The following is a 13,570-nucleotide window of genomic DNA, read 5'->3' as shown; positions in this document are numbered from 1 at the left end:
ATGCCAGCATGAGGGAGAATAGAGAGGTAGGTTTGGGGATTTCTGTCACATAGACACATTAAATATTGAATGGTATAAATAGAATTTTGAGAAATAAGGGTTTTCGGCCAGCTAAGTCTAAGACAGAATTATAGAGATAGGTGACTATGTGAGGAAATTAAAACTGAAAAACTTGAATAAATGAATGAGTTTGACAACATCATTAGGGACTACTGAAAATGAATTTGAGCACTTAAGATATTACGAATCAGGACAAAAAATACATAGAAAAGTACAATACAGGTGAGAAAGACAGAACTTATCTGTACATGCTTCTATGGTCGTATTAATTCGGCAGTGGTTCTATGAACGAGTGAAGGGGTTCGATGCTCACGCTATAGTTTTATAGGCCTGGTGAACGAAGCGAGGGGTCAATGCAAATAGGTAGGAGAAGAGAGATTGCGAGTGAGGGGGATCGAGAGAGACAGAGAAAAGCAGATACACACACACATCTATCATCGTTTCCTCATCATCAAAACTTCTGATTATTTATATGTATAAATATACTCATGCATATGTGTATAGATATGTCAGTCTGCCTGTGATCTCACTACACTTCTTGTGTAGTGCCACCACTGCCATCAACATAACCATCATCAATTTAATGTCAACTTTTCTCTGCTTGTATGGATGAGATAGCATTCATTTTGGCAGAATCTCTATGGCTTCTTGTTGCCAACCCTCATTTGTTTCCCTGTAAAGCAATAATTTCCCATTACCAAGCATTTTTCATAGAAGATGCAAAACAAATAACGCTAACTGTATGACAGTGACATTCAATTACAACTATCACACTATGTCAAGACAAGAAGGCCCAAATCAATGGATGTTAAATGATAATGATTTTACATACACACACATACACACAAAATGAGCTTCTTTGAGTTTCTAGCTTTCAGATTCACTCAGAACGTTTTTGGTCAGCCTGGAGCTATAGTAAGAGATACCTACTCAAAGTACTACAAGTGGGACTGAACTTGAAACCACGTGGTTGAAAAACAAACTTCTTAACCACACAGCCATGCCTATACAATTACTACTATCCACTTTTACCTGTTTGGGAGTAGAGTCCTTCCTTCTTTTCCACAAACTAAAACTTTTTGTGCTTGCTGGTAACTTTGCAGAATTAGATGCCTTATTCAGAAACCACAACACAATAATAGCATTAAGATCTGATGATGTGTTCCTGTATTTTAAGTGTACAGCCATTTTACTTTGGAGGTGAGGAGAGAGAAAAAAATGCTCTAACCTGCATGACAAATTCTCTGCGCCAGGGGAGACCATGTTCAGCAATTAGAGAGTATATAGGTTCTTTCTTTTTGTTAGCCTGTCTGATTTGAATGAGACGGCTAATAGGGTTAATGCCAACACCATAGTTAGGATCTGCCTTCTGCATCTGTAATATAGGGCAAGAGGAAACAATTAGAATGACAACATAACAATTGAATATACATGTTTTATATAAGAACAGGAGACATTACATATACAATATGTAATGTCTTACATATGTTTGCTTATCATAAAGAAAATGTACCACGTGATACCCTTAATTTCTCACTCCACTTCCATCTCAGATCCAACACTATTCACTTTCTGAAAACCTTCTCCAGATCATCAACCCTCTTCTAGAATTTCTTCCCAACTACATTTTTACTGACACTGACTTATCTAAACAGTAACTGTATTAATCTTATCAGTTTTAGAGGATAAATAAATGTCATGCGCACTGGTCTCCCTATTAAAAGAATAATTTTAACCAAATAAATGAAAATATTTTTTTCTACAGAGAATGAAGAGAGTAGGTTGTAGGAAACCAAAGCATAGATTTCTCTCTCTTTCTCTCAATATATACAAGATGTAACAGGTATTTGTGAACATAGATTTGGCAGGTCATAAACAGATAACCTAATGTAACACTTATTTCCCTTTTAGGCATAATGATAAGGCTGATTCAAATCTGACAAGGGAAGGAAATGAAAATACATGCTGTGCTCATAGATCTTGTGGCAAATCACAGCAACTCAGATGGTCAGCTTCTTGAACATGACCAGTACTTCAAGGATCAAGAAAGAGCTGGAGACTAATAATGGGGATATCTGAGGATAGTTGAGTTTATCCAATAAGTCCAGGATATAATTTACAATCCCAGTGGGTCAATCAGAGTCATCATTGATCAGCTCATTGTGGCTATGTTCACTATTATGTGTGCATGAGGAAATCAGGTACAAGTCCTGCATGGTGAGGAGAGGGTAGTTCATGTCCAGCAGGACCTGGGGAAACCACAATTATGTTAAGTTGCTATATGGGTCATTGCTGGCTGGTATTAATTGGCTGCATGTTGCCCTATAACAAACCAAATGTGCACATTATTGAAATACATTTATTTATCATTAAAGTTATAACAATATTTACATTTATACATAAAGTTTTCCAGTAGTCGCCAGTAGTATATTGTAGAAAGCTAGAATCAAAATTAGCTGTAATCAAATTACGAACAGAAAGATTAGTGTTGTTTGAGAGGCAGGAATGGCATTTGTCATAACTGAAGAATTCCATTTACTCTGGGCTAAATTTCAACAAAGGAACATATAACATTGTAAAGGCAGGTTGCTTATGTTTTGAAGGGCCATGCTCTGGTTGATCCTGACAGGCTTTTGCTCTTATATGAAGAAAAGCACAGGAACTTCTAGAAACTTGAAGAATGTTTTACTGTGTGGCATTGTTTTTCTGCTAGCTGATTGGTTGGTAATCAGGGCACATTACCTGATTCAAGTGTGGACATAAACTGGTAACTGAAAATGTGAGATTTTGATTCTAGGCCTTACTATATGAGTCTCCTACCAGTGAACAAGTGGGAGAAGTGAATGAAATAACACAATTATAGTGAAAACATTTACAATAAAACTATGTGGTGAGAAACTTATATGCAAAATATAAAATAATGCAATTGAATATACAAAGGTATGTACAAAAGTGAAAGAAATATAATAATGTTTGTATTCAAAAGTGTTGAAAACCAAACACGAGCAATAAGATAGAGAGAAAAGTAGAAGAAAAATATTATTTTTAATACATAGAATTTTGTAGTTACACAAGTAGTTATTTTTTAAAATCAAAAACTGAATATAGTAGATTTGTGTATATTTGGTTGACCAATACACTTTTCTGTCACTTCTGATTACATCTGTGTGAGGTAAGGAAGAATTATGACAGAACGTGTTATTTTCCTATTCCTATTCTGATTGTTTAAACGTTGTAGATGTTAAAAAAGATGCTTTGGAATAAGTATTGATTGAACAAAAGCTTTCTTAAGTCTATCAATACTAACAGTTTCTTGTCTTCCTTGCATATATTTTTGTTTTGCTTCTCAAATCCAGAATAAGAAGTGTACAATGGATGGTTAACTGCATTGTTACATAAGAAGTATTTGCATCTGATGGAACAAAAGTTTTAATCAACTGCACCATATAGCTTTGCAATCAATGAACATAATAAGCAGAATCATGCTGCTGGTTAACTGTTGCAACTACCATCTGACCAGGTAGTGTGATTGCCATGCCATACAGTAATTCCACTAAAAAGTAGCTGCGGTCTTCTTTAATAGCTGTACATAAACCTAGAGAAACACTGGCAGGGATTCCAACCATCTATGAGTCAGTATATGTTCATAAAGCTGTGTTAACCTTTTCACTACCATCTCGCCCATAGACACCCAAGAATTTTATTAGTTTACTTTACCGACCTACCCATACATGCCCAAAATAACCTAGTAATATTTAAATGATAATTTTAGCACAAATCTTATTAGTTCAGCCGTGAAAACATGTAACTTCACTATGTAAACAATTGAGTTACAGCGATATTATCTGGCATGATATCTGACCTCTGTGAAATTTTGGAGATTTATTTCCAGATATTTTCTTCATTGATTTTCTGAAAATTTTTAATACTGATGAAAAATGGGTACTAGTTTCATGTTGTCAAGCAGTGAAGCAGAATTCAAAGATTTTCAATGGAAAAATAAAAATATCCATGTGGTGTGTGGTTATGAAATGGATATTTTGATTTCTGAAAGTGAAACCAGAGTTTCTGACGGTAACTCTGATAGCAACAAATAAAATAGATTTGTACCAGAATGGAGTAAAAGTTTGAAAACTAATTTTTTTAATGATTTTTCTGAAGAGACTGGACCTAGTCACTGTCTTTTTCAGGAGACTAAACCATTAGACTATTTAAAAATTTTTTTACCACTTTGTTTAAAACAACCACTGCAGAAACAAATTGTTACACAGAGATTAAAATGATACTTTGTAATTTTTGTACATACTTGGACAAAATTCGAGAATTATTTACAATTAAATATTATTATGGGTATAAGAAAGTGATCCAGAATTACAAACTACTGGAGCAGTGACAAACCTTTTGGAGACCAGAGTGTTTCAAGTATTATGTTGAGGATACAATTTTTTAAATTATCATAGTATCTGCATGTAAGAGACACTAGCAGTACAGTACACCAATACGTGTAGAACCAAACTTTGATCCCTTAGTTAAACTGACACTCCTCAACAACTTTATTCAAAACACACATAAAACATTCTACAGATAAGGGAGACAGCTCTCCCTCAATGAAGGCATGATAGGCTATAATGGCTGAGTATGCTTCCAACAGCATATACCAGGAAAACTTACAAAATGGTGGGGATCAAAGTTTAGTACTACTGTGGGTTTGATTTTGATATGGGGAAAAAGGGACCATAATGTGGGCCAACACAGCCTAGGGTATAATATGGTCTGGAATTTATCACCCCCATACCATAACTAGAGCCGTATATTAATTTTTGATCGATTTTTCAGTTTGGTCAAACTTACGGTGAATTTAGAAGCTGTGGTAACACATACATGTGCTACAGTGATTGCAAGTAGGAAAGGGATGTAGTTGGATATGAACAAAAGCAAAATTTGAAAAAAAAAAGTGAAATAATCTAACGACAGAAACAAAATTTGCTCGTGACTACATACATAGATAAGAAACAAATCAATTTTCTATTTACCTGTGCACAACCACATGTAGATGAAAATGGCACCTCATTTATGAACTTCAATGATAATAGTTTACATGCGTGGTGTAGATTGGCTGTATCAAATGATGAGCTATTACCTAGTTGGTAGACCAAATAATAAATGGTGGGAGTAGCTGGTTGGATATATAGTAAATATGAGTATTGTTAATGCATTTATACTACATACCAAATCAGGAGGGACTTGAAAGTGATGTGATCATCTGCAGTTCTGGGCAGATGTAAGCAATGCAGTTGCAGGCAAATTTTACATCCAAAAGAATAACTGTTGGGAGAAAAACTAAAGCCTGCCAGAAGGATATTTCTTTGAATTCAGCCAATCTCCATAAATTACAAAAAAAAAAAAAAAAAAAAAAAAAAAAAAAACTTGAGGGTTATGAAAGGAAGTGCCACAAATGTCTTCATCAAAAAAGGAAAGTCCCAGTGGATGGTCAGTTGAAGCAACTTTCAAATGTGCATTATGTAGAGTGGGGTGCTTTACAAGTTTCCATCAGAGAAAGATTGTGTGATGTGTATATGTATATAATTTGATTTTATAGATATCTTTATCAAATTCACCATGTTATTATTTTTTTATTTAACTGTAATTTACCTTCAAGGTGAGTAACAAATTTTGTATACCAAATCATTATTATGTTCCTGTGAATTTATGTATGCATGTGAGTTTATTTCATTTAGTTGATGGTATGTGTATTTCATTTTCTAGTTTTCTTCAAAGATAAATTCCAGTATTTAATTGAAACACTTAAGGGGTATATTTTGGTTAGAAATATAATAACAAAAGAGCAATGGAAATGCTCTTTCATCCCATTAGAAGCAGAGTGGTAAGCTGTCATACAAATCATTTGGTTAATTCAATGAAGAGACTAGATTAAAACTGTCAACTGTTATTGTAATAAGAGTACCAAAACATGAAATCTACTTGGCAATTAGGACTTTTGCAACAGTCAGAGATAAAATATTCTTAACAGCTTCAGATCAGCTTGAAAACCAGTCTATACAAGTTAAATACATCTTGCTCTGTACCAGGGTAAATTAGCAACAGTATGTATAGGAATATGTTTCAAATGATCACCAGAAGTTGCAAATATTCCTAGAGGTGCTTTAATGTGACAGTGAACTTTAGATTTTTGTCAAGATATACAGGGTTGCATCCAGTTACAAATATCTTTTTGCAAGCCTGGCCATACATAGTTTCACCACTGCTGAAATACCAGGGTGAGATAAATTGTGAAGAATTGAGAAAAAAAAAAAAAAAAAAAAGACACTATTTATAGAAGTTTACGAGGCCAATGAACTCTCACAATTTCTTCAATAATGTAGGAACAGGAATATTATAATTGCATCTACTTTTTCCCTCAACACCAGATTCCGTCTTTATCAATGCTATTGAATGCTATTGAAGACACACCAAGAAGGCATTAACTAAGGCTAGTCACCATGCCATATTGTGATACCTGATAAAAAGTCACTCCAAATGCTGTTCATGCTGCACAGCAAGTAATTTCATCAATAAGTCTTTGAAATAAATTCATAGCATACTTAAGATTGAAAGATATTTTAAGAAATTCAAAGAGCCTAAAAGGAGTAGCTGCAGTAATTTTAGGCATATCAGCATGTTTAAAGGGAATCTGATTATAAGCATGAACTAAGTATATTTTAAAAAAATAAACCCACTATAACCATGTAAAGAAGAGGAATCTTCAATGTGAAGAAATAGATAGCAATCAATCCTTGTTTCACTTCCTCTGGAGGCTCTGTGACCTCCAGAATGAAACACCTAACACAGAATGAACCATCATTGACAGGGCACCACTCTATTCACTCGGTGCCTGTAATTGGCAGCTCTGCCTCTGTGAAAGACTGCATATCCTCCATCAACCTGCAGTATCTATAAACAGGAAATATGAAACTATCCTATTGTTGCCACCAGAGGTATACCCTCCTGGTGAACTTCAAACCACTGGCTATCAACAATTTGGACAGAACACCTTAAGATTGGCTGCTTCACAACCAACCACTAACCACCAATGCCTATGCAGAGTGGCCTCCACAGTCTAACGTATCCTCTGCAAACTCCTAATATTGCCTCTATATCTAGGACATGTACAAAAAAAAAAAAAATACGCATAACACACGCACAAGTGTCTATGTAGCACCCCCATACACGTTCATGTAACTACATCAGCATACATCTATCACACCAATATACATAAATAATAGAAGTATATATATACATGCACCCACATATGCTCTTCCAGCGCATACGCACACACACGTACCCCCACTTCCACTTACACATCACACCTATGCACATCCTCATCATTCAACATCCATTTTCCATGCTGGCATGTGTTGGATTGTTTGACTAAAAACTGGTAAGCTGGGGAACTGTACCAGGTTCTGATCTGATATGGCAAGGTTTCCATTGCTGGATGCTCTTCTTCACGCCAACCACTTCGAGAGTGTAGTGGTTGTTTTTTACATGCCACCAGCACGGGTGCCATTGACCTGACACCAGCATTGACCACGACTGTGCTTCACTTGGCTTGAAAGGTTTACACAAGCATGGTATATCACTAGAGGCCTTGGTCATCCATCACTGCCTCCATGAAGCCCAATGCTCAAACAGTGTTTTTTACATGCCAAACAGATGGCACTGGCATCATCCACGATGATTTCACTTGGCTCAATTTTGAATAAAGAAAACAAGTGATCAAATGTTATATTTAATTGAAATTTAATCATCAATGTACTTTCCCTGATTATTTATGACTTCCCGCCATCTATTTACAAGCTTTTTAATCCCTTCAATGTAAAACTCTTTTGGTTTCAAAGCAAAGAACTTTGAAATGTCAGTTTCAACCTCCTCTTGGCTTACAAAAGTTATGTCCTCCAAATGATTCTGTAAACTACGAAACAAATGGTAGTCTGAAGGAGCAAGGTCGGGAGAATAAGGTGGATGAGGAATTTTTTCCCAACCAAGCTCTCCGATCTTTTGTGATGTGATCTTTGCAGTGTGGGGTTGCACACTGTCCTGATGAAACATCACTCCTTTTTGATTCACTAAAGAGGTTCTTGTTTCTTCAAAGCTTGGTTCAAATGCTCTAATTGCTGACAGTAGACCTGAGCACTGACTGATGCATTAGGTGGTAACAATTCAAAGTGAATTACTCCTTCGCAATCCCACCAGATAGAGAGAAGAACCTTTTTCCAATGAAGTTCCCTTCTCGGTTGTGGCTGTGCCTTTTCCCTTTTACCAAGTCACTGTTTACAATGTTTAACATTTCTATAGAAGATCCATTTTTCGTCACCAGTCACAAGTCTATCCAAAAAGGGTGAAATGAGTTTGTGAGAATGGAGGGAAGAGCGGATGCCAACTTGGGATTTGCAGTTGCTTTCGGACAATTCATGAGGCACCCATTTTCCAAGTTTAGGAACCTTTCCAAGTTGAAGATGACGATGAATAGTTGTATGGTTTGAACTAAGCTTTATTGCCAATTCTTCAACTGATAATGCAGGATTTTCTTCAAGTAATGCCTCAAAGAGCTTATCATCAAACCCAACTGGATGTCCTGTTTGAACTTCAACTAAAAGGCTGAAATCTCCACTTCTGAATTTTGCAAACCATTTTCTGCAAGTTCTTTCATTCAAGCATTCTTTTTCATAAACTGAGTGTATGTTTCGAGTCGCTTTGGCTGCAGAGTTTCCTTTTTTGTACTCATAAAGCATTATGCACCTCAAATGCTCTTTGGATACTTCCATGTTAGAAAGGGTTTTAATCAAAGAAATGTTAATTCTATTATTGTGTAAAATAATAATTAATTAAGTGATTTTAAATTCTCAAACGCAGGATAATGCTTATCCTGTTCAGGCTATATTATTAGCATTATCCTGCGTTTGAGAATTTAAAATCCCTTCTTTAACTTTCTAAGACATCTCAACGTTTCTAAAAGCAAACTTTGTTTGTTTGTTTACGTTTATCGTAATTTGAATTTAATAATTAATTAGTTTAAATGTACACAAATGCATAAAAGTAATTTTTAATTCCATTAGACATTCTAAAGTACTATTAAATTTCATTCAATTTTAAAACAGGTAAAATCAGACAGAACTTATGGGATGACCTAATAATAAGTGTGTTCCAATACAATGAACTCATACTTTGAATGCTTAAAATTATTAAAAAATGAAACCAAACTTCCACACCACAGAGTTATTTACTTTCAATTGTTATCTCATATGTGATTAGCCTGTTATTACGTAACATGCTTCATGATTTTTGTATACATATCTTATCAGTATTTCCTCCTAAGTTCTGTATACTCTGGGAATGAATTAAAGTCCTTTTCGGGGCTACTTTATTTGAATTCTTACTATCGGGTAACTAATTTCATGTTATTATATCACTGACTTCACAATTTGGGTATTCATAGCTTATTGGGAATTCCTAATAATAGGATTCTGTGTAAGACAGAGTTATTGGCATTGAAAGTGTACATGCACCAAGAAAGTGCAATAATAAGGTTTAGCAGTTGAAAACTGTGAGTAGTGAAATGCAGAATTAGGTCCGCTGATTGCAAGAATCAAACATTTATCACTTCGCTGAAAACTAACAACTGTAAATGCAGGTGCTATGGGTTATTTCCCTTGAGTGTTTTAAAACAATTTTATTCACGTGCTATGGGTTATTTTCCTTAGGTGTTTAAAACAAAATAATTAGTTAGATATGAAGATCCCTTCCAGGGGCCGTATTATTGATTTTTTTCAACAACCTAAGTATGTCACAAAGTTTCCAGACATAATTTCTACTCACGTGTGAAGTTTCCTCAAAATCAATAAAACAATGTAGGAGTTAGCTAACAATGCCACAAGCACATTTTCCACATATGTAGTAGAAAATAATATATATATATATATATATATTCAATCATCATCATCATTGTTTAACGTCCGTTTTCCATGTTGGCATGGGTTGGACGGTTTGACTGGGGTCTGGAAAGCCAGGAGGATGCACCAGACTCCAGTCTGATCTGGCAATGTTTCTACAGCTGGATACCCTTCCTAACACCAAGAACTCCAAGTGGACGCATTTTATGTGCCACTGGCACAGGAGCCAGAGTGGGCTGGCATTGACCATGATTGGATGGTGTTTTTTACATGCCACTGGCATGGGAGCCAGCCAAAGCGGTGCTGGAATTGACCACGTTGAGATGGTGCTTTTTATGTGCCACTGGCACAGAAGCCAGTCAGGGCGAAGGGTGTTGGCATCGACCATGTTCAGATGGTGCTCTTTAGATGCCACTGGCATGGGGACCACAACTACAATTTCCATTTGATTGTGATTTGATTTCATTTGATGTTGATGTATTTGACTCAATAGGTCTCCTAAAGCACGGCATGTCGCCCTATGATCCAAGGGTACTTCAGTTGGCTGGTTAGGCGACACTGGTGTAGGTTCCAGCTGTGATCTCACTTTATTTGCTGGGTCTTATAATAATAATATATATATATATATATAAATTTGATACGGGCGATTCTTTCTTGTCTTGGGTGGAATTGCACGAAAAATTACACAGATGTATAAAATAATCCGGTGATGATGCTGGGCTTTGTATTTTTTTTCATAGCTCCCATGGTTACCAAGATAATCTACTATAATAATACCCTTGTGTTTATGAATGAGAAAGGAAGGGGTGAGCATTTCAAATCTGTGATTATATATGTGTGTATATGTAGAAGGGGGGTATGTGAATGTGTCTGTGTGTCTGCGTGTGCATGTGCAATGGAAGTGGGATGGTTCATCTTTGTTTGCTTAGAATTCGGGTTTATTTTTTGATTTAGTTGAATCTTGGTTGGTTTTTTTTTTGTTGGTCAGTTATTTTTAGTGTTTTGACAGAAAAAGTCATTCTAAAATTGTTTTCTAACTTAAGTGTGCACAACAAGTCGAATGCTTACACAGAGCAGGTTTTACAGCCATATCATCCAAATAGACAAGGTGAAACTGGGCTTAGCTGCTAGTATATAATATATATATAATAAATACATAGATACATCATCATCATCGTTTAACGTCCGCTTTCCATGCTAGCATGGGTTGGACGATTTGATAGAGGACTGGTGATCAAGATGGTCACACCAGGCTCCAATCTGATTTGGCAGAGTTTCTACAGCTGGATGCCCTTCCTAACGCTAACCACTCTGAGAGTGCAGTGGGTGCTTTTACGTGCCACCGGCACAAAGGCCACTCAGGTGGTACTGGCAACGGCCATGCTCAAAATGGTGTATTTTACGTGCCACCTACACAGGAGCCAGTCCAGCGGCACTGGCAACAATCTTGCTCGAATGATTTTTCACGTGCCAGGAACATGAAGCTGCGGCACAAGTGCCAGGAAGGCAACGTTGCTAACGATCATGCTCGAAAGGTGGTGCCATCACGATTGAGGCCTAATGTTTGGAGGTCGTGCTTCACCACCTCATCCCAGGTCTTCCTGGGCCTACCTCTTCCACAGGTTCCCTCAACCGTTAGGGTGTAGCACTTTTTCACACAGCTATCCTCATCCATTCTCGCCACGTGACAATACCAGTGCAATTGTCTCTCTTTCACACGACAACTGATGCTTCTTAGGTTCAACCTTTCTCTCAAGGTACTTACACTCTGTCGAGTATGCACACTGACATTACACATCCATCGGAGCATACTGGCTTCATTCCTTGGGAGCCTATGCATGTCTTCGGCAGTCACAGCCCATGTTTCACTGCCATGTGGCATGGCTGTTCGTACACATGCGTCATACAGTCTGCCTTTTACTCTGAGAGAGAAACCCTTTGTCACCAGCAAAGGTAAGAGCTCTCTGAACTTTGCCCAGGTTATTCTTATTCTAGCAGCTACACTTTCAGCACACCCTCCCCCACTACTAACTTGGTCACCCAGATAGCGGAAGCTATCAAATACGTCTAGTTTTTCTCCATGGAATGTGGCAGAGGGTGTTTTCTGCACATTTACAGTGTTTATTGCTCCTGAGCATCTGCCACATACAAAAACTAACTTCCTAGTTAACCTTCCTTTGATATTGCTGCACCTCTTATGCGTCCATAGCTTGCACTGGATGCATCTTAGAGTTTCTACCTACACCTTTTCTACATATCGAGCAGGGCCATCTACCTGAAGGGGTTTGTGTTTTCTCTACCTTCCTACTTATTAGGACTTTGGTTTTAGTTAGGTTGACTCTAAGGCCCTTCGATTCTAGTCCTTGCTTCCACACCTGAAACTTCTAGTTCTGATAGTGACTCAGCAATTAGTGCAAGGTCATCAGAATAGAGGAGCTCCCAGGGGCATCCTGTCTTGAATTCCTCTGTTATTGCATGGAGGACTATGATAAATAGGAGGGGGCTGAGGACAGAACCTTGGTGGGCCCCTACCTCGACCCGGAATTCTTCACTGTACTCAGTGACAACCCTCACCTTACTGACAGCATCTCTGTACATGGCTTGCACAGCTCTCACTAAACATTCTTCTATCCCTAGTTTCCTCATTGACCACCAGATGAGTGATCGGGGGACCCTGTCAAAGGCTTTCTCCATGTCAATGAAAGCCAGGTACAGAGGCTTATCCTTGGCTAGGTATTTCTCCTGCAGCTGTCTTACCAGAAAAGTAGCATCAGTGGTGCTTTTCCCTGGAATGAACCCAAACAGCATCTCATCTAAACTGACTCTCTCCCTAATTAGTTGGGCTATGACCCTCTCCGTGACTTTCATTACCTGATCTAACAACTTGATACCTCTGTAATTATTTGTATCTAAAGCGTCACCTTTACCTTTGTAGCAGTTGACAATGGTGCTGCTACACCAGTCATTGGGTATGACTCCTTCGTGTATCACCTGGTTAACAATACAGTGACTAGGCTATAGCCAACACAGCCAGATATTTTGAGCATCTCTGCAATGATTCCTGATGGGCCAGGGGCCTTCCCTGTCTTCATACTCTTAATTGCTTTATCTATCATGGTACTGTCAACTTGGATAGCTGGTGCCTCTGTTGGGTCGACATTCGGCAGACTCTCTCTCTCCCATTCATTCTCTTTATTGAGCAATCTTTCGTAGTGGCGTCTCCATACCTCTTTCTTTGCAGCCTCGTTTAGTGCAAACATACCATCATCCATGCGAACACATTTCTCTCTCACAACATCACGATTCTCTCTCACACACTGTCTTGCAACACGAAATACCTCAAGTCTTTGGTCCTCACGGTGCAGAACATTGGCAAATTTTTTCTTATCTGCTTCCCCTCTGGCTAAATAATCCTGTCGCTTAGCTTCCCTCCTGGCAGTCTGATACAATTCCCTGCGACCACTGTTTTTCCAGTCCTTCTAAGCCTGTATCTTTTGTCTGATAGCCCTCTCAACAACATTGTTCCACCACCACGTTATTTTCGGTCGAGAGGGGACTTT

At 37.6% G+C, this 13,570-nt stretch overlaps 1 protein-coding gene across 3 annotated transcripts in view; it reads right to left on the bottom strand.

Moving 5' to 3' along the window:
- LOC106880813 (double-stranded RNA-binding protein Staufen homolog) overlaps window positions 1-13,570 on the bottom strand; it is a 182,282-nt gene that overhangs the window by 30,536 nt on the left and 138,176 nt on the right. For all 3 annotated transcript variants that reach the window (XM_052966316.1, XM_052966317.1, XM_052966318.1), the window contains one exon: window positions 1,289-1,435. In XM_052966316.1, coding sequence (XP_052822276.1) covers window positions 1,289-1,435 — 147 coding nt within the window. The remainder of the gene's footprint in view (window positions 1-1,288; window positions 1,436-13,570) is intronic.

The sequence above is a fragment of the Octopus bimaculoides genome, chromosome 3 (assembly GCF_001194135.2).
Source record: "Octopus bimaculoides isolate UCB-OBI-ISO-001 chromosome 3, ASM119413v2, whole genome shotgun sequence".
NCBI lineage: Eukaryota > Metazoa > Mollusca > Cephalopoda > Octopoda > Octopodidae > Octopus > Octopus bimaculoides.
The sequence above is the reverse complement of the archived record's forward strand: the minus strand, read 5'-3'. Positions and strand labels throughout refer to the sequence as shown.